The sequence below is a fragment of the Pelophylax lessonae genome, assembly GCF_965119305.1.
Source record: "Pelophylax lessonae genome assembly, chromosome: 6".
Taxonomy (NCBI): domain Eukaryota; kingdom Metazoa; phylum Chordata; class Amphibia; order Anura; family Ranidae; genus Pelophylax; species Pelophylax lessonae.
Window position 1 is genome coordinate 188,937,051 of NC_138773.1, and position 22,723 is coordinate 188,959,773.

Sequence of the window (22,723 nt, forward strand, 5' to 3'; positions counted from 1 at the left end):
ATCAATTGGTCTTTGCATTTGCAGTTACATGTGTTACAACTTGTAATGTTCTGGTACCTTTGGGTACCCTAATTACTCTTTCATAAGTGTATGCGCCCCACCATTCTCTTTTGGTTAAGGTGCGCATACACCTTTAAGACTGATGCTGTCATCACTGAGCGCCGGACTGGATGGCTATTTAGATCGCCGGCTCTCACTCACATGTGTTCGTTCAAACTGCTTTGTGCCTTGATGCTAACCTGTCTTGAAGCTCTCATGCTTGCAAGCATACCTCGCTGTCGGAACCACGCTGCGCTGATCCCTGTATCCCGCTACCGGATCATCCGCTCTTGCCGAACCTCTCCTCTGCTACATTGCTATTAGTGATAAGTACCCCACAGGGGAAACCTCTATAACCTTTATACTAAAGCTTACACTATCTAGCTCTGCATACTAAGGACTATTACTACATCTGCATTATCTAAGATTGCTAGCTCTTGAGCCTACTACCACCTGTTCTTGCACTGGGTTGATCTCTCTTGTATGTCCACCTGCTACTCTGTCATCTGCTACCATACATGATTGCTAAACCTATCTGCATCCCATCTGCTACTATCTTACTTTCAAGAACATTTCCTTTCAAGTGTCTGTCATCTACCATCTCTACCCAACCTGTCTCTTCAGCCTATCATCACTGTGTTACTATATACATAAGTCACTCTAGGAAACATCTTATTGAGTGTGTGTATTTACTTGCTGAATTGAGATCATCCACACATGATGAGTCATTGAGAGTTGGGATTGGTGTCTCAGCGTTTCTCTACATGACTACTGAAGTGGAATATTTCTGCAGCTGAAAATCCACATCATACGTAAAACGCAGGAGCGTTACACAACTGCATTCTTATTGGCATTATTCTTATTGGCGCTGGGAGAAAGGAATTGGTGGTTTTGAACCGTGAAAATTGCTTTTGTTGCTTTGTACAGTGTAAAAAAAAAAAATAAATAAATATATATTATATATATATATATATATATATATATATATATATATATATATATATATATATATTTTTTTTTTTTTTTTACTGTACAAAGCAACAAAAGCAATTTTCACGGTATATATATATATATTTTTTTTTTTTTTACTTTCTGCTATTCCCAATATAATTTAAAAAATCTAATTTTTTCAAAAATGTTAAGTCAATGTGTGATCTGCTACATATTTTTGGTAAAAAAAACCCCAATAAGTGTATATTGATTGGTTTGCACAAAAGTTATCGCATCTAAAAACTAGGGGAAAGATATAATTTTTATTTATTTATTTTTTTTTACTAGCAATGGCGGCGATCAGCAATTTGTAGTAGGACTGCGACATTGCAGAGGACAGATTGGACCACCTGCCTTTTGACACTTTTGAGGGGGGGGGGACCAGTGACATACTACAGTAATCAGTGCTAAAAATATGCACGATTACTGTACTAATGACACTGGCAGGGAAGGGGTTAACACCAGGGGGGATCAACGGGTTAATGTGTGCCTAGGGGGTGCTTTCTAACTGTGTGGGGGATGGGCTCACTGGATAAACACAGAGACCTGTAATCCTAAATAGGAGGATCACAGGATCCCTGTGTTCACCACTCACAAAACAGAGTTCTGCCGTTTTTACACCAGCAGACCACCATTCTGTCTCCACGGGGAGCGATCGCGGGTGCCTGGTGGACATCGCGGCCACTGGACCCACTGATTGGCTCCCCCTCCAGCCATTCGGCACGTGCGCCTACACTAACTGCTACACAAAGCAACGTACATGTACGCCGTTTCGCGTAACCTTGCTGACCTAACGCAGTAGAACTATGCCGGCTGGTCAGCAAGTGGTTAAAGCCTCCTCTCCTACTATCCAACTTTGAAAAGCAATCCCCCCCGCAGGTCACTCTTCAGAAGGTGATGCTAGTTTAAACAAGTCCCAATAGCTTGAAAACCGAGCAACTCAAAATAGTTTAAAGTAGAAATCCTTTGAAAATATAGGCACATTACACTGAAATGAATGTCACATTATTTTCAGAGGTTTACAGACATTAAATATTGTTTTATCAGGACTGTCATTGGTGCAAGTAATGTTAATGACACACCTTCTTGTTTATCGATGATATGCTCCAAAACATCTTCATCTGGTACAAAGTGAACCTGCAGCTTTTTATTCTCTTGAACTGTGTCATGACTCATGTTTTCCAACCTGTAAAAGAAATTAGAAAACATTTTCATTACACTTACTTAACCACTTGCCCTCTGAAAGATTTACCCCCCTTCCTGACCAGGCCATTTATTTAGATACAGCACTGCATTATTTTTAACGGACAATTGCATGGTCGTGCGACATGGTACCCAAATAAACTTATTGTTCTTTTATTCCAAATAATAGAGCTTTCTTTTGGTGGTATTTGTGCTTGTGCTGTGTAATTTGGTCCTCTCTTTCACCAAAAAATACCTGGCTGATCCAGCCTGGTTCTGCCCTCTCCCCAGTAAACTGACCACGGTTTGTCATGTCTGCTGGGCACTGACACTGTGGTCAGTTTACGTGCCTCCGTCATTCACAGCTCTCCCGTGCCCCCCCCCCCCTTCATATCTCTGCCTGTCAGCTGTGTCAGTGCCTGCCCCTCCTCTCCTGCAGAAATAACTGTTATTTTCAGGTATTAACCTGTCTTCCTTAATGATTTGTACCCGGTGTATCCGTTTTATTAAAAAAAATTTGTTCTATACCCTACTTCCGAGTGCCATACGGTGCTCACATGACTGGCCATCTCTCTCTCTCATCTCCTCCTCCCGACTGACGTCAGCGGGAGATTCTCGGCCCCTCCAGCTGTAGTTGTCAGGATGGGAAAGGGAGCCGTGGCTGGTCACATGAGCGCCAAGTGGCGCTAGGAAATAAAAGTATAGAACGGCATTTTTTTTTTATTTATAAAACAGATACACTGGGCACATAGCAATAAGGAAGACAGGTGCTATCCTGAAAATAACCAAGTGGGGTTACAACTAGGGATGATCGAACTTTTGAAAAGTTCGGTTCGACCAGAACACCCGAACTTCACGAAAGTTCGGTTCGGATTTCAGAACCCCATTGAAATCAATGGGACCCGAACTTCTGTAATCAAAAAACACCATTTTTAAGCCCTAAAACCCAATAAATGCCCCTAAAAAGTGCCTAGGGTTCTGGGTCATGCCCCAGGGACTATTAATCACACAAAAAAAAGTTCTTAAAAATTGTCGTTTTTGATAGATAGCCAATTATTGAAAAAATTAAAAAAAAAAAAAAAAAAAAGAGAGATTTCTTTGGATTTAGTGTCTGGGGGTTCTAAAAGGTGTACCTGTGAAGTTTCAGCTCTGTAGCATGTCCAGAACCAGAATTACAGCATACTAAACCTTCAAAAATGACTTTTTTGCTTAACCGCACCTTTCTTTTGCTCCTAATCAACGGCTCAGCCAATGTGTATGATGGGGACATAATGCAGTGCACTGGGAACAAGATTAGAGGTTTTTTTGGAAAAAGGTGCTGTCTCTTTAAATGTGCATATAATTAACGGGTGTATTTCCACAATGGGGCTATTATTACCAAATGTTTCAAGAAGTCCAAAGATGTATGTAGATGCACTTTATTTCATGTAAAATGGTGTTTGGTGCACTTTAACTTGAAATCTCACAAGAAACAGACATATATGCACGGATACATTGAGGGTTAGGGGTAGGGGCCACAATGTAGTGCAGAGTGAACAAGATTAGAGATGTTTTGGATGAATACTGTTGTCTCTTGACTTTGAATAGAAGTAAAGGATGCTTAAAAATTGGGCATTTGGTGGTGCGGACGATGCCTTGACACCATATCCCTATGAAAGTGCTGGTAATGAAAGCAATAATTGCCTTTGTAAGGAAAAAAATTACAATGATATGCATCTGTGTGACAGGTGCGCAAAAATTGTTGTTTGGGTGTTGGCGGAGCCATACCACTGTAAGCCCAAAGAGCTGGTGTTGAAGAAGGCGTAAAAATTATGAAGGTGTGCACATGTGGAACAGGTGCGCAAACATGGTAGTTTTGGTGTTGGCGGAGCCTCCCCACCATAACCCCAAAGAGCTGGCTTTGAAGGAGGCCCAAAAATTGTAAAGGGGTGCACCTGTGGAACAGGTTCGCAAACATGGTAGTTTTTGTTTAGCATAGCCTCCCCACCTTAACCCCAAAGAGCTGGTGTTGAAGGAGGCCCAAAAATTGTAAAGGTGTGCCCCTGTGGAACAGGTGCGCAAACATTGTAGTTTTTGTTTTAGCATAGCCTCCCCACCTTAACCCCAAAGAGCTGGTGTTGAAGGAGGCCCAAAAATTGTAAAGGTGTGCACCTGTGGAACAGGTGCGCAAACATTGTCGTTTTTGTTTTAGCATAGCCTCCCCACCTTAACCCCAAAGAGCTGGTGTTGAAGGAGGCCCAAAAATTGTAAAGGTGTGCACCTGTGGAACAGGTGCGCAAACATTGTAGTTTTTGTTTTAGCATAGCCTCCCCACCTTAACCCCAAAGAGCTGGTGTTGAAGGAGGCCCAAAAATTGTAAAGGTGTGCACCTGTGGAACAGGTGCGCAAACATTGTCGTTTTTGTTTTAGCATAGCCTCCCCACCTTAACCCCAAAGAGCTGGTGTTGAAGGAGGCCCAAAAATTGTAAAGGTGTGCACCTGTGGAACAGGTGCGCAAACATTGTCGTTTTTGTTTTAGCATAGCCTCCCCACCTTAACCCCAAAGAGCTGGTGTTGAAGGAGGCCCAAAAATTGTAAAGGTGTGCACCTGTGGAACAGGTGCGCAAACATTGTCGGTTTTGTTTTAGCATAGCCTCCCCACCTTAACCCCAAAGAGCTGGTGTTGAAGGAGGCCCAAAAATTGTAAAGGTGTGCACCTGTGGAACAGGTGCGCAAACATTGTCGTTTTTGTCATAACCAAAATGAGGTTCTGTGAACGTAAAGAGAATGAGAGGAGGGTTTGAGGGTGGCACCATGGTCCAGGCTTAAACTGAGGCTCAACTGCCACATCACAACGATAGCCTAGTCTACAAGGTCTGCATCAGGTGCATCAAAGCTTGATATCCACGACTGATTCATCTTAATGAATGTCAAACGGTCGACTGAGTCGGTGGAGAGTCTCGTTCGATGGTCTGTGACGAATCCTCCTGCTGCGCTGAATGCCCGTTCCGATAGGACACTGGAAGCAGGGCAGGCCAACAACTCCATGGCATACTGGGCCAGTTCTGGCCAGTGGTCTAATCTTAAGACCCAGTATGCCAGTGGATCGGATTCGTCACATGAAAAGCCCTCTGTGTCACTTTGTGCCCTCACGTAATCGTCCACCATGTGATGCAGACGGTGTCGATGCGATGTGGCAGCTGAGAGGCCTGGGCGGTGAGGACTAAAAAAAGACCGAAAGGCATCCGTCAACCGCACGCCTTCTCCAACGCTCCTCTCGTGACCACCAGTAGAATCCATGGTAGGTTGTCCCCGCCCCTGCACCCTACGGGAGTCGGGGAACATGTTCACCAGATTCCTCTTGAGACTGTCCTCAAGGGATTTGATCCTGGGGACTCTCTGGGTGGATGGGAAAAGCTCCGAGACTTTACACTTGTACCGGGGGTCAAGTAGGGTGGCCAACCAATAGTGGTTAGTCTCTTTAATGGCCTTGATTCTGGGGTCCTTTCGCAGGCTCTGGAGCATGATGTTTCCCATGCGTCGCAAATTAGCGAAGGCCTGAGAAGCTGACTCCTCGGGGTCACTCATAACGACATTATCTTCAACGGGTTCCTCCTCCTCCCAGCCACGTACTACTCCAAAGTGTCCCGAGGGAGTCAAACTAGGCCTTGCAGATTGCCGCATGTCTTCCTCCTCCTCCTCCTCAAACCCTGCAAAAGTTCCCGCAGAATCGTCCTCCTCCTCCTCTTCCACCCCTGGATCCTGCTCGGGCCTCTGGGAGCTAGGCATAATGGGGTCAGGATTCTCAGGATAAAGGGGGCCTTGAGAGGCAAGGAAGTCCTCCTCTTCCTCCTGCTGCTCTGCCTCCAGTGCCCTGTCCATAATGCCACGCAGAGTGTGCTCCAACAAAAACAGTACCGGTAGGGTGTCACTGATGCATGCGCTGTCCCGGCTGACCATCCTTGTGGCCTCCTCAAATGGCGAGAGGACAGCGCATGCATCCTTAATCAAAAGCCACTGCCGTGGTGAAAAGAAGCCCAGGCGCGCAGAGCCAGTGCTGGTGCCGTACTCGCATAGGTATTCATTGAGGGCCCTCTGCTGCGTGTACAGGCGCTGCAGCATAGCCAAGGTGGAGTTCCAGCGGGTGGGCATGTCACAGATGAGGCGGTGTACCGGCAGGTGAAACTCGCGCTGCACTTCGGCCAAACGTGCAGTGGCACTGTACGACCGCCTGAAGTGACTGCACACCCTTCTTGCCATCCTTAGCACATCCTGCATTCCCGGGTACGAGTTCAAAAACCGCTGTACCACGAGATTCAGGACATGCGCCAGGCATGGCACATGGGTTAACTTTCCCTGACGAAGGGCGGCTAGGAGGTTTGACCCATTATCAGTAACCACCATCCCTGGCTGCAGCTGGCGTGGTGTCAACCACCTCTGGGCCTGTGCCTGCAGAGCCCCAAGAATCTGAGGGGCAGTGTGCTGCCTGTCCCCTAGACACACAAGCTGCAGCACTGCGTGACACCTTTTGGCCTGAGACATAGAATGGCCCTTTGAACGTTTACGTGGTACCTCATCATATTCAAAGGACCATTCTGCAGAGGAGGGCATGGAGGAGGTAGAGGAGGAGGAGCAGGAGGGGGTAGAAGTGATCGATCTACCCGGATCAGCGACACCACCAGCTGTTTGCAGACGTGGGGGCAACACTGGCTGCAGCACCGAGCCCTGGCTACAATCCCTTCCGCTGGCAAGCAGTGTCACCCAGTGAGCAGTGACAGAAATGTACCGTCCCTGCCCATGTTTGCTTGACCAAGTGTCAGCCGTCAAGTGTATCTTACGGCTGACTGACTTGGCCAGGGACGACACTACATTGCCTTCCACATGTTGGTATAGGGATGGCAGGGCCTTACGGGAAAAGTAATGCCGACTTGGCACCTGCCACTGTGGAACTGCACATTTTGCGAAGTCACGGAAGGGAGCAGACTCTACCAGGTTAAATGGTAATAGTTGCAGAGCCAGTAGTTTAGCCAAACTACTGTTTAGACGCTGGGCATGTGGGTGGCGGGAGTATACATTTTTTTTCGTTCCAGCATGTGTGGAATCGAAATTTGGCGTCTAGATGTTACAGCTGGTGGTGTGCTGGAGGTAGATGCGACACTGCCTGCTATATCATCATCCCTGCCAGTGGAGGCTGCCAACAGGTGACGAGTGACTATAGCAGGGCCAGGAACAGACTGATGTGCAGGTGGAGCAGGTGGAGCATGAGGAGGAGCGCGAGGAGAACTAGGAGGCCGACTGACCGATCTTTGGCCCTTTTGTGGGTTCTTTAAATGCTCCTGCCAACGGGCCGAGTGGTGGGTTGTCAAATGCCTGTTTAGGCAGCTTGTACCCAGGTGGTTGACATTTTTGCCACGTTTTATACCCTTCTTACAAATCTTGCAGATCGCAACTGTTTTATCTGCATGGGATGTCTCAAAAAAGGCCCAGCAAGATGAGGTGTGTATAGTGGCCCGGGAGACAACAGGTGCGGCCTTAGATGGAGTAGGCCGTCTGCTCTCCCCTCTTGCTTGCTCTGCCTCCTCCTCAACCTCAGACCCAACATCTGACTCCATCAAAGACTGAGCATCAGGCCTGGCCTGGGAGACAACAGGTGCGGCCTTAGATGGAGCGGGCCGTCTGCTCTCCCCTCTTGTTTGCTCTGCCTCCTCCTCAAACTCAGACCCAACATCTGATTCTATCAAAGACTGAGCATCAGGCCTGGCCTGGGAGACAACAGGTGCGGCCTTAGATGGAGCAGACCGTCTGCTCTCCCCTCTTGTTTGCTCTGCCTCCTCCTCAAACTCAGACCCAACATCAGACTCCATAAAGGACTGAGCATCAGGCTGGAGTAGATGGCCGACACTGTGGTCAAACAGCTCAGCTGACTCCTCTGCCATGTCTGAAGTTGGGTCTAAGGGAGGACATGAGGTGGACATGGACTCATCTGTATTTGTTCTGACAACTGCAGAAGACTGACCACTTTTCTCTGCCTGGGTCACTGTAGTTGCAGATGATGCCGATGATGAGGGTTTGTTCATATAGTCCACCACCTCCTGTACATACTGTGGACGTATAGCTTGGCCACTGCCGGAGAACAATCCAAATGGTGGCCTGGCTGAGGACTGACCACCACGTCCACCCCTGCCTCTAGACACCCTAGAAGCTGTGCCCCTTTCCGCAGCAGGGCCACGTATGCCTTTTCTTGGTCTACCAGGCATATTTCTCACTGATGCGTTGGCAACTGTGTGCGGTGAAAAACGCACACTGCTATGCGACCCACAGTTGTCGCTGGATACAGCACAGCAGATGTGTCACGCACAGTAGCAAAGCCTTTTTGCACAGTGGACCTAACGCTTTGAACAACAGGCGTTAGGTTGTCACTGATGCGTTGGCAACTGTGTGCGGTGAAAAACGCACACTGCTATGCGACCCACAGTTGTCGCTGGATACAGCACAGCAGATGTGTCACGCACAGTAGCAAAGCCTTTTTGCACAGTGGACCTAACGCTTTGAACAACAGGCGTTAGGTTGTCACTGATGCGTTGGCAACTGTGTGCGGTGAAAAACGCACACTGCTATGCGACCCACAGTTGTCGCTGGATACAGCACAGCAGATGTGTCACGCACAGTAGCAAAGCCTTTTGCACAGTGGACCTAACGCTTTGAACAACAGGCGTTAGGTTGTCACTGATGCGTTGGCAACTGTGTGCGGTGAAAAACGCACACTGCTATGCGACCCACAGTTGTCGCTGGATACAGCACAGCAGATGTGTCACGCACAGTTGCAAAGGCTTTTGCACAGTGGACCTAACGCTTTGAACAACAGGCGTTAGGTTGTCACTGATGCGTTGGCAACTGTGTGCGGTGAAAAACGCACACTGCTATGCGACCCACAGTTGTCGCTGGATACAGCACAGCAGATGTGTCACGCACAGTTGCAAAGGCTTTTGCACAGTGGACCTAACGCTTTGAACAACAGGCGTTAGGTTGTCACTGATGCGTTGGCAACTGTGTGCGGTGAAAAACGCACACTGCTATGCGACCCACAGTTGTCGCTGGATACAGCACAGCAGTTGCGTGTCACGCACAGTTGCAAAGGCTTTTGTACAGTGCACCTAACGCTTTGAACAACAGGCGTTAAGTTGTCACTGTAGTTTGCTGCCTAGCAAGCACGTACACCTGCTGTGATAGAGCAGCACTGTGCCACGTGCTCACTAAACAGAACCCTCACACTTTCCCTACAGAAACTAAATTTTCAAATCTAACTAATGTAGTACAAAGTTCCCTAACTACACTAGATATCCCTTTCCACCAAATAGAAAGCTCCATACAGCAGAAGACTGACACTGTCCCTTAAGTTTTTTTTTTTTTTTTTTTTTTGTAACTCTAAGAACCAGCACAATCGCTGTATCTAACTACAATGGCTGTAAGCTAAATACAATTCTGCTATATGGAGCTTTAGAACCACTCGATATATAGGAAATGTGATGTAGCAAGCAGGAGTCAGACAGAACTGCTTCAACTCTCTTCAACAGGCTCTGGATAACTGTGCTAGGGGTTAGGCGGGGCCATCTTATATAGTGTGGGGCGTATACACTCCTGATTGGCCTCTGGTCCCCGTAGTCACTCCAATCACGTTCCTAGGAGACTCCTGCCCCCTCATTGGCTTTTGCAGACGTTTCTGGGCCAATCACGGGCTTTTAAAGCCCAGTTCCTGTCCCAGTGCATTTTGGGCGGTTCTGGTGGCCGAATACCGAACTTTTGCAGCAAAAAGTTCGGTATTCGGCCGAATATCGAACATCCAATGTTCGGGTCGAACCGATGGTCGACCTGAACCGTTCGATCATCCCTAGTTACAACCACTTTAATTGAATAAGCTGAAGTTAAAGCTGATTGGCTACCATGCACAGCTGCTCCAGATTTTGCACTCTCCAGTTTTAGTAAATCAACCCCATTATATAACATGGAGGACTTTTTGTGCCCTCTGGGATATAAATAAAAAAAGTGTCATAAAATAATCGCTACTATGTACATTTCATCATAAACACACTGGTTGGGGCACCTACATATTCAAATTTTGCTTGCGCTACACAGGTTATGCATTGCTGTGCACACCAGAGTGAGAGCAATCATTTTAGGGAGGTTATACTTCTTTAATTCCAACCTAATAACCTGTAGGGGATTATAAAGCGTGTGCCAATGGAAAAAGATAGGATGTCAAAGTATATCTTTGTTTTACGGGCAAGCTCAGTTTTAAAGCTTTACATGTTGGGTATCTACTTACCAGGCGTAACTTCATCTTTAATATTTTACCAAAACCTTGGGTAATTTATGGGGTTGCGCCCCATTTGGGGTGCCATTGCAAGTCACTGGAATCGCACAGGTGTCCCGTGACTTGCAATGGTTTGGGATCGCGGGCAGAATCGCAGCAATTCTGCCCGCAATCAAAAACGCCTATATGTGAATGGAACATTACAGAGACATTCTCCGCTCACTCACAGCTGACAAAAAAAAAAAGCAGCCCCAGCAAATGTTTATCAACAGCCTTAGGGCTCTTTCACACGGGCGTTCAGTTTTTTTTTTGCCTGATCAGGTCCTTTTTTTTTTTTTTGAAATGGACACGGATGACACTTGTGTCATCCGGTCCGTCTGTCTGTTTTGTATGTATCTCTATGTAAATACGGATGTCAGCGGATGACGCCACTGACATCCGTTTTTGCGTCCGTTCCGTTTTTTGAACGGAAGAAAAACTGAATTTTTGTAAAATCTTACCTGTAAAATTCCTTTCTCTGAGTCCTCCGACAGTCGCCGCCTCTTCATATTCGTCACAATGGGGTATTAGACTTTGCTCCGAAGGAGTAGCTAGGCAACAGAATATGTTAACATTAAAGCTTTTAACATATCCCACCCACAGGGGGTGGTCCCCTCAGTCAATACCCTCCTACTTCCTGCAACCATATCTCAGTTTCAGTGGAATAGCAGTAGAGTATACAACCAAACCCCAAAAGAGGGGCGGGGGCGGCGACTGTCGGAGGACTCAGAGAAAGGAATTTTACAGGTAAGATTTTACAAAAATTCCGTTTTCTCTTACGTCCTCCGACAGTCGCCGCCTCTTCATATTCGTCACAATGGGGACGTCCCAAAGCAGTGCAAACATGAGGGGTGGGAAACGCAGCCGCGCCGTAAGGCAACGCAGTCTCCACAGCAAAGAAAGGAACCTTACCAAAGGAAGGACACCAGCTGGGCAATATGAAAAAAAACTTGCTCAACAGGAGCAACAACCCAGGAAAAACAAATAACCCAGGGATAAAAACGTATCCCAAACAGCCAGGGGTCCAAAACAAAGGACCCTAAGGAACTGCCGCACTAAGAACCTTGCGGCCAAAGGAAGCATCTGCCGATGCCTGAACATCTACTCTGTAGAATTTTGTGAAAGTGTGTACGGTCGACCAGGTCGCCGCCTTACACACCTGGGCCACAGAAGCCCCATGACGACAGGCCCAAGACGTACTCAGACATCTAGTAGAGTGCGCCTTCACAGGCACAGGAGGAACTTTTCCCTGCAAAGCATATGCCTGTGCAATGGTCTGTCTGATCCATTTGGCGATGGTAGAAGCCGAAGCCGCCATACCCTTCCGAGGACCCTCCGGAAGGACAAACAAAGAATCCGTCTTGCGAAAAGATTCAGTCGATTTAAGGTAAACCCTTATCGCCCGAACAACATCCAAAGAGTGCAACCTCACCTCCTTCGGATGTTTAGGCTTCGCGCACAGCGAAGGTAAGACAATATCCTCATTGAGATGGAATTCCGAAACTCGCTTCGGAAGAAAAGAAGGATTGGGTCGCAAGACTACCTTATCCAAGTGAATGACCAGATACGGAGACTTGCAGGACAAAGCCGCCAGCTCCGACACTCTGCGAGCCGAAGTGATCGCCACCAAAAAGGCGACCTTTTTGGACAACATAGACAACGAGATCTCCCTGATCTGTTCAAAAGGAGCACGTTGTAACACAGATAGAACGAGATTCAAGTCCCAAGGAGGCAGAGGTTCCCTCCTAGGAGGGACCAGATGCCACACTCCTTGAACAAAAGTGGCAACCAAGGAGTTGGAAGCCACGGGACGTTGAAAAAGAACGGCCAGCGCAGACACCTGACCCTTGACCGTAGCCAGCGCCAAACGCTGGTCGACACCCGTTTGAAGGAAGGACAACACTAGAGAAACCGAGTACGTGCGAGGTGAAAACCCCCTGGACTCACACCAGGAAAAATAGGCCTTCCAAGTACGGTAATAGACCTTCCCTGAGGAAGGTTTCCTCGCGTTGATCAAAGTGTGAATGACCTCAGGGGAGAGACCCCTATCCTTCAGGACCTCGGTCTCAACAGCCAGGCCGTCAAAGCCAGCGACTGTAAAGCAGGATGGAATATCGGGCCCTGAGACAGGAGATCGTCTCGAAGAGGTAGACGCCATGGGGCGTCGACCGCCAGATTCACGAGGTCTGCGTACCAGGACCGGCGAGGCCAGTCCGGTGCCACAAGAATCACCGTGCTGCGTTCCGAGTGCAACCTGCGAAGGAACCTGGACAGCAATTGAATCGGCGGAAACGCATACATCAGTCTGTACTGATGCCACGGGACCACCAACGCGTCTGATGCGTCTGCCCGAGGGTCGCGCGTCCTTGCCACGAACCTTGTTGTTCAGACGAGACGCGAACAGGTCCACATCCGGAAGACCCCACTTCGCGCACAACATCTGGAAGACAGCCGGGTGGAGAGACCATTCCCCCTGATCCAGGGTCTGGCGACTCAGATAGTCCACCTGCCAGTTCTCCACCCCCGGAATGTGAACTGCCGTTATTGCCGGGACATGAGTCTCGGCCCAAGACAGAATGTCGGCCACTTCCCGAGCCGCTCGGGCACTCCTGGTGCCCCCTTGGTGGTTGATGTAGGCCACCGCCGTGGCATTGTCCGTCTGCACCCGAACCGGACAGCCCTGTAGCCGGGCCGTCCAGTGACGAAGGCAGAGATTTATCGCACGCAATTCCAGAATGTTGATCGGAAGGGAGGACTCCTCCTCCGACCAAGTTCCCTGGGCGGACAGAACGCCCAGAACACCACCCCAGCCCCACAGGCTGGCATCCGTGGGGATCACTGTCCATGAGATAGGACGAAAGGACTTGCCCCCCGATATCATCGGGGACTGGAGCCACCACAGAAGATCCCTTCTGGTGCAAAGGCTCAACGAAATGAGAAGATCCAGAGATTGGGGTCGCCCGTCCCACTTGGACAGGATCTCCGCTTGGAGACCCCGCGTGTGAAACTGGGCGAAGGGAATCGCCTCGAAGGCCGAGACCATCAACCCCAGACATCTCATGCACGCCTGGAGGGACAAGCACGGACTGTCCCTGAGGGACCTGACTTCCTCCTGAAGAGTCCTGAGCTTGTCTTCCGGCAGGAAGACCTTCGCCTGGATCGAGTCCAGGATCATTCCCAGGTAGGGAAGACGAACCGACGGACTCAGCGTCGACTTTGGAAAATTTATCGTCCAACCAAACTCCTGTAGAGTTTGCATCGTGACAGACAGGTCCTTTTCCAGACCCTGTCTGGACGCAGACCGAACCAGAATGTCGTCCAGATAACCAAGGACAGAGATGCCCTGAGCTCTCAACAAAGCCAGAACGGGTGCAAGCACCTTGGTGAAAACCCGAGGAGCCGAGGCGAGACCAAAAGGCAACGCCACGAATTGGTAATGATCCTCCGCAATGGCGAATCGAAGGTACCTCTGGTGACCCTCGAAAATCGGGATGTGAAGGTACGCATCCTTCAGATCGATGGAGGCCATAAATTCCCCCGGAACCAGGGCAGCCACTACCAACCGCAGGGATTCCATGCGGAACTTGCGAACCCGCACAATGCGGTTCAAGGCCTTTAAGTCCAGAATTGGATGAACCTTGCCCTCCTTTCTGGGCACAGTGAACAGATTGGAATAAAACCCCCGAAATCTGTCCCGATGAGGCACCGGAACCACCACTCCCTGAGCCCTCAGGTCCCGCACCACTAAGTGCAGGTCCCGCAAACGCTCCGGAGACAGTTGAAGATTTGAGGGAAAGAATCTGCTCTCCGGCCGAGAGAGAAACTCGATCTTGTAGCCAGATCGAACGATTTCCTGAACCCACCGGTCCCGCACGCGGGCCAGCCAGGGCTGAAGAAAACTGAGCAAGCGTCCCCCCACCCCAGAACTGGGTGAGGGCGCCCCTTCAGGCCGCACTGTTATGGGCAGCGGGTCCGGACTAACCGGACTTCTGTTTACCAGGGTTAGGTAAACCCAGGTAACAGGGTTGATGTTCCTGGAGGGAAATGCCAAATGGAAAAGGATTTAGGAAAACTAGAAGAATGGTCAGAACTCTGGCAACTGAAATTTAATGTGGATAAGTGCAAGATAATGCACCTGGGGCGTAAAAACCCAAGGGCAGAATATAGAATATTTGACACAGTCCTGACCTCAGTATCTGAGGAAAGGGATTTAGGAGTAATTATTTCAGAAGACTTAAAGGTGGGAGGACAATGTAATAGAGCAGCACGAAATGCCAGCAGAATGCTTGGATGTATAGGGAGAGGTATAAGCAGTAGAAAGAGGGAAGTGCTTATGCCGCTGTACAGAACACTGGTGAGACCTCACTTGGAGTATTGTGCGCAGTACTGGAGGCCATATCTCCAGAAGGATATAGATACTCTAGAGAGAGTTCAGAGAAGAGCTACTAAACTAGTACATGGATTACAGGAAAAAACTTACCAGGAAAGGTTAAAGGACCTTAACATGTATAGCTTGGAAGAAAGAAGAGACAGAGGGGATATGATAGAAACCTTTAAATACATAAAGGGAATCAACTCGGTAAAGGAGGAGAGCATATTTAAAAGAAGAAATACTACCACAAGAGGACACCGTTTTAAACTAGAGGGGCAAAGGTTTAAAAGTAATATGAGGAAGTATTACTTTACTGAGAGAGTAGTGGATGCATGTAATAACCTTCCTGCAGAAGTGGTAGCTGCAAATACAGTGAAGGAGTTTAAGCATGCATGGGATAGACATAAGGCTATCCTTCATATAAGATAGGGCCAAGGACTATTCATAGGATTCAGATATATTGGGCAGACTAGATGGGCCAAATGGTTCTTATCAGCCGACACATTCTATGTTTCTATGTTTTCTATGTTACCAGACCACGGCTTCTTTTGGGAGCCTTGACCCTTGAACGGTTTGCCCTTGTAGTGCGACCGAAAGGCACGAAAGGACCCCTGAGGAGGCCGAAAATTAGTATGCTTCTTACCAGGAGCCCCCTTAGCCTTGGGGGAAGTGGGGCAAGAGCGTGCTCTTACCGCCCGTGATCCCCTTTATCAACGTATCCAAGGACTCCCCAAAAAGGCGAGATCCATCATAAGGCAGATTGGCTAAGGTCTTGCGCGAAGATTGGTCCACCGACCAACACTTCAACCAAACCAGGCGGCGAGACAACACCGCCACGCTTTGTACACGTGCAGCCAACGGCACTAAGTCCAAGTCCGCATCACACAGGTACATGACACCCTGATGGATTTGATCCACCATATCCAATGTCGCCGGCGAGGCCGAATCAGCCACTAGGACTCGCCTAAGCACCTGCGTCCAACTTGCGACAGCCTGGGCTGCCATAAGAGAGGCAAACAGAGCTTTAAGCATCGAACCCGTAACAGAATAAGTATGACGGGCAAGAGACTCCATTCTCCTATCCGTGGCATCTCAGAACACCGGGGTATCCTCTGCAGGAATCGCAGTGGATTTGTTCAAAACCGCAATTGCGTGATCCACCGGGGGTAGCACACACCACCGTTCATCAGTGGCAGGCGTGAAAGGATAATGCAGCCTGAACCTACTTGGCACAGCAAAAGGTTTGCGTAAATTGCGCCATTGTTCCTTAACAGCGCGCTGAAAATCATCAGTGCAGGGAAAGACCTGCGATGTCTTGCGTCTTTTCTGCGTCCCATAAGCCGCCAAGGCAGCGGGGGGACACAGTTCATCCTGCAAACGCAGCGTTTGTTTTATAGAAGCAACCAATTCATCCATGATTGCGAGCTCTTCAGGCGAGCCAGGGGGAGAATTAATCAACCCCTTCAACCTCAGCCTCCACCTCGGACCCCACGAGATCCAGGGAGGAACGGGACCCTGATAAGGAGACCCCAGCCATAGCAGCCCCATCACCTTCACCCTCAGAATCAGAGGAAATAGAAACTCTGGGTCTTTTAGTGGATTGAGCAGCCACCAGCATCTGCACCTGAGCAGCAAGGTTAGCCACCACTTCGGCTAAATCCCCCCCTGGGGGGGAAACAGCAGTCCCCTGGCTTCCCACCAAGGTGGCAGGAAATTTGCCCTCCTGAGAATCCATTTGCCCCAAAAAAATATGCCGGAGAATAAAGGGTTAACTGCCCCTTTAACAAGCGCGGCGAGCGCAGCCCACCGCACACACACACTAGCACAATGAGACCCCCACAGGGATAAAACTGAACACAGGCAATGGATATAGGAAGAAACAGAAGGATAAAACCTGAGGAGACCCCTGCTGCTGCTGCTGCCGCCTCGATCGGTGCACCCAGGAAAGAGGAAGTGATGAAATCAGGGCGCTCTATTAAAGCCTATGGAAGGCTACAAGAAAATGGCCGCCCGCAGTGTAAACATGCGGCTGGAGCGAGCGCAGGCAAAATGGCGCCGTTTGGCGCCGAAACCGCCGCTCCCCCACTACTGTGATGCAGATAACACCACCCATGTAAAAAAAAAAAACATGGCGGATCGCCACAGCGATCGCTGTATCGTGCCCCAAACATGACAAAAACATGCCCCACAGCACACAGCCCTTCACACTGTACACAGGCTGACACAGACAGTGCCACACAGCCCCCCCCCCCCCCCTGCAGCCCACAGCATGCAGCCAGAGCGATAGGGAGACAAACAGTGCGAACAGAGGCAGGTTACACAGTCCCAGACTGACACCCCCCCCCGACAGACAGGTCCCCACATAGATACACTTACCTCTTAACGGCGTGGGGAACCCGCACAGGCGAACAAGCCGCTGCACATGAGGCAGGGAGAGTCGCATCCAGGACGCAAAAAATCGGGGTTAAGAAACCGCACAGCGTCCAGTGAGGTAGCCACCTCACCAATCATCCCTGCACCGAACAGGGATGGGTCGTTCACTGTGCCAGGAGCGTTACCTGGCTGAACGCTCGATGGCAGGCTGGGAAGCCACTGACCCACGACCTGCGACCAGGGGGATCAGCCCGAGACCCAGCCCGCACGAATCCTCTTCATCAGAAGAACTAACTAATGCTGACAAAAAGAACAGCTAAGTAAAGAGAGAGAAAAAACTCAAACAAAAAATCAAAAAAGAAGAGAAAGGCTGAGGCAAAAAGCCCCAGCATAGAGAGATCCAGCTACTCCTGACAAGCTAGACATTGAAACTGAGATATGGTTGCAGGAAGTAGGAGGGTATTGACTGAGGGGACCACCCCCTGTGGGTGGGATATGTTAAAAGCTTTAATGTTAACATATTCTGTTGCCTAGCTACTCCTTCGGAGCAAAGTCTAATACCCCATTGTGACGAATATGAAGAGGCGGCGACTGTCGGGAGGACGTAAGAGAAAAATAGGTTTCTCTTCCGTTCCAAAAAACTGAACTGAACGGAAAGGACGAAAAACGGATGTCAGCGGATGATCATCCGCTGACATCCGTATTTACATAGAGATACATTATGTCCGTTTTTCATCCGGGATGAAAAACGGACATACGGAACGCCCGTGTGAAAGAGCCCTTAAGGATGCTGTATAACTATAAACACAATTCTTTACAAGGTGTCTTTTTGCCCCCCCCCCCCCCCCCGTTCACATTAGGTCGTTCCGACTTAGGGGGCGACCTGTGAAGTCGCGTGCAGCACGACTTGCACGGACTTCACAGAATGAATGTCTATGCAAGTCGCCTCCAGGTCGCCCCGAAGTAGTACAGGAACCTTTTTCTAAGTCGGAGCGACTTGTGTCTATTAGAACCGGTCCTGTACTACTCAATGGGAGCGACGGTGCACGACTTGTCAGGCTGACCAAGTTGTCTGACAAGTCGTACCAGTGTGAATGGACAGTAAGAATGGACACTTCCTTCTTTTAGATCAAAAGGAATGAACTTCCATCTGTAAAGGAGGGCAGTTTAACCTCTTAAAGACTAAGCCTTTTTCTGACACTTGTTACTTACAAGTTAAAATCTGTACTTTTTGCTAGAAATTTAATTAGAACCCCCAAACATTATTATATAGATTTTTTTAGCAGAGTCCCTAGAGAAATAAAATGGCGATTGTTGCAGTCTTTTATGTCACAATATATTTGCGCAGAAGTCTTTCAAACACAGTTTTTTTGGGAAAAAATACACTTTAATGAATTTAAAAAAAAACGAAACAGTAAATTTAGCCCAATGTTTTTGTATATTGTAAAAGATGGTGTTACGCCGAGAATCGTCATCTTTATTCTAAGCAAAAAAATTGGGATTCTCATTTTATCCAGAATCCTGCAGCTCTAGCTTATAGTGTGTTTTTCATAGGTCACATGACTCAAGAACCGCATCAAAAATGTAACAGCGGTGCGTTATTGATGCATTTTCAATGGGGAGGTGTTTTTTTTTTTTTCTTTTAACTGATCAAAAATGCAGCAAGCAAGCAGGATTTTTAACATCACAACGGAAGCGCAGTGAACCAGTGTGAAGACATACAAAGAATTTAACCACTTATGGACCACCCCACGTATATGTACTGTGGCAGGGTGGCCCTTTAGCACAAAATCACGTCATCTTTATGTCCGGGTTTGGGTCATGCATGCACGCAGCTCACGACCCGCTCCTGCTGTGATTGGACACAGCAGGAGCCAATCAGCGGGTCCGGTAGGCCCGATGTTCGCTGGCACCCGGCGATCGTTTCCTCAGAGAGGCAGAACAGCGGTCTATGTAAACAACGCAGATCGCCGTTCTGTGAGAGGAAAAGATGGAGATCTTGTGTTTCTGTCTTTCCCCAGTCAAAACATCCCCCGCACAGTTAGCAAGCACTCCCAGGGAACACATTTAACCCTTTAACAAGTTCTGGACCGAAAGAATTTGCCCCCTTAATGACAAGGCGATTTTTTTACGATTTAGCACTGCGTTATTTTATTAACGGAAAATTGCGTGGTTGTGCGACACTGTACCAAAATAAAACTTTTTCCCACAAATAGAGATTTCTTTTGGTGGTATTTGAACACCTGTGCTATTTTTTTTTTTTTTTTTTGCGCTATAGAAAAAAAAGAGTGATAATTCTGAAAAAAAAAACAACATTTTTTACATTCGGCTATATAACATTTAAAAAAAAAAAAAAAAAAAAAAACACAACAATTAAAAATCTAAATTTTTCATCATTTTAGGCCAATTTGTATTCTGCTACATATTTTTGGTAAAAAAAAAAACAACAAAAAGAAAAATAAAAATGGACACATCGGACCCCTAACTGATATTTTTGACACTTTTGGGGGGACCAGTGACATTATTACAGTAATCAGTGCAAAAAATATGCACGGTTACTGTAATAATGACATTGGCAGGGAAGGGGTTAACACAGTGGTGATCAAAGGGTTAAGTGTGAGCCTAGGGGGTGTTTTCTAACTGTGTAGGGGATTGGCTTGTGATATGACCACAGAGACCTGTGATCATTTCAGAGAGAAGCACGGTCAGCTGTGTTTACAACAGCTGATCTTCCTTCTCTCTCAGCGGGGAGCGATCACTGGTGGCCGGCGTCAATTACGACCGCCGGTCCCGTAGATCGGCGTCCCCACTGCCTAGTGGGGGCGGAAGTGCGCCACCCGCTCGCCCCTCCAGCACCACGCGTGTGACCGACGTAGGGCTACGTCGTTTCGCACAGCCGAGCCAGCCTGCCGCAGTAAATCTGCGGCAGGTGGTAAGTGGTTAATCGTCCCCGATTTTAACCCTTTCCTTGCCAGTATCATTAGTACAGTGACAGGGCATATTATTTAGCACTGATCATTGTATTGGTGTCACTGGACCCCAAAAGTGTCACTAAAGCCCCGTACACACGTACCGAACGATCGGCCGTCTTTTGTCCAGGGCTGTCGTGTCTGTTGAAAAGTGCAAAAGACTGTACACGAATTTTGTCAGCCAACAACAGCCGACTGCAGAAGTGATGTCATGTGATGGTTAACTTTCCGTGTTTTTTCTTTTCTGAGCATACCCAGTCTTGCAAATCTGCTGTCTGTTGGCCGAATTCTGTACTGACTGGCGAACAATCGGCCGTTCTGGTGTTGGCCAACAAAAATTTTAATGCCTGCACGACAGATTCTGTTCGGCTGAAAATGCGCTGTCGGCTGTCGGAAGCATCATACTAACAAGCCTACAATCGGCCGATCGGTCGTCGGCCGAATATTTACGGCCGACAATCGGTACGTGTGTACGGGGCTTTAGTGTCCGATTTATCCACCACAATATCGCAGTCCTGCTATAAGTCGCTGATCGCCGCCATTACTAGTAAAACAAAAAAAAATAAAAAATAATAAAAATAAATCAAACTTCCCTAAAAATATCCCATCAATTGCAGACGCGATAACTTTTGCGCAAACCAATCTATATACACTTACTGTTTTTTTTTTTTTTTTTTAACCAAAAACATGTAGCAGAATACATATTGGCCTAAATTGATGAAGATAATTAGATTTTTTTTTTTTTTTATTGGATGTGTTTTTTAGAAAAAAAAAAGAAAATTGTCTGCCTTTTTTTTTGTTTTTAGTGCAAAAAATAAAAACTGCAGGGGTGATCAAACAACACCAAACTAAAGCTATATTTGTAGGGGAAAAAACAAAAAAAAAGGACATCAGTTTTTATTTGGGTACAGCGTCGCACGACCGCACAATTGTCACTTAAAGTAACACAGTGCCGGATCGCAAAAAAAGGCCTGGTCATGAAGGGGGGTAAATCTTCCAGAGCTGAAGTGGTTAAAGGGATACATTTTTCTTGAGCTTTTCTTGTGCTAGAAGTGCCAAAAATGGGTGACAATAAAGTTCATATTATCTTAAAGCGGAGTTCTGTGCAAAAAATATTTTTAGCTAAAAATACCCCCGGGACAGTCAGGGCTAGTGCATTTAAGTAACGATAGCCTCTGAACTGTCCCCTGTTTCACTTACCTGTAAGGAGAAATACTTACCTTAACTATGTTTTGTCCAGCGCTGCCATCTCAGGTGTGGGCAGCTGAAGCCAGAGCGTCCTCATCGGTGATGTCGGAGTCCCAGAACGCCCTGCTCGTCACTTCCGGGGCAGGCGTGTCATCCCTGCACAGCTTCTGGGCATGCCAAGAAGCTGTTTAGCAAGGAATGACGCGCCTGCACCGGAAGTGACGAGTGACACCGATGCAGGCACATTGACTCCTGGGATTGATGACGCTTATCTCCCTGGAGTCAATGCAAGGAGGAAGTGACGTTGGGCGCCGTGTCCGCAGAGGGAGAAAGAGGAAGAAGGTAAGTATATTTTCATTAAAAACAAGGTAAGTGAAACTAAAACATTTTTTTAATTATCCAATTCTTTTTCAGGTGTTTTTAAGCTAGCGGTCGGTGCAAACTTCATTTTTAGGGTGGAACTCCGCTTTAAAATTCATGATATTAAAAATGTTGTATGTGTAATATATATATATATATATATATATATATATATATATATATATATATATATATATATATATTTTTTTAGCTGTCATTTTCTAAATCTGTTTTTTGCCAAGTGCATCCTGCATTTTCGGTAGCAAAGTTTCCATTTGATGCACCTCCAGTGGGCGGGGTCTCTGGATCTTTGCTTACAATGCAGGACTGCTGGTCCTGCATTGTACATGATGACATCATTGTGCCTGAGACCAATGGAGGACTGAGAAGCAGTTTTGGGGGTGCAGTTGGGAAGAAGACTGCAGGGGAATTGGAATACGACAGGGAAAGGCGATTGAATAAATGTTTAACCCTTGTAGTGCAGCAACAGCCCCAACCAGAGTTCAGCTTTGAATGCCCAGCAATGACAATGTTTGTGAGAAAAATCCAGTCAGGACCGTCCCTGGAAACACATGACAATATGTGAGGACATGCCCAAAGAGCACTCACAAGTCACTTCCTCAGAGCTGGTGTTCCTTTATGGGCATTTCACACTTCTTCCATTATACAGAAACTACACTCCTCATATACAACACAGCACAGTCCCTCCCCCTCCATTCTACACATCAGCCTTACCGACTCCGCTCTCTTCTCCCGCCACACACTCGTCACTCCCGTAGGGTCCATGCGAGAACGAGCTCAACCAATCATGCGATAGATGCTTACACCGGGACCAATCATTGAAAAGGCTAGAAAGTTTGAGCCAATAGGACGCTGAGAACAAAAAAGCGAAAGTCTACGGACAGGATGGGGAGCTCCTGT

At 47.7% G+C, this 22,723-nt stretch overlaps 1 protein-coding gene across 1 annotated transcript in view; it reads right to left on the reverse strand.

Moving 5' to 3' along the window:
- Nucleotides 1–22,723, reverse strand: part of ORC2 (origin recognition complex subunit 2) — a 135,429-nt gene extending 112,706 nt beyond the window's left edge. The window contains exons 1-2 of the mRNA XM_082261318.1: nt 22,538–22,723; nt 2,112–2,215 (exon numbers count right to left, since the gene is read on the reverse strand). Of these exons, the coding sequence (XP_082117444.1) occupies nt 2,112–2,205 (94 nt within the window). The 5' untranslated portion in view covers nt 2,206–2,215; nt 22,538–22,723. The remainder of the gene's footprint in view (nt 1–2,111; nt 2,216–22,537) is intronic.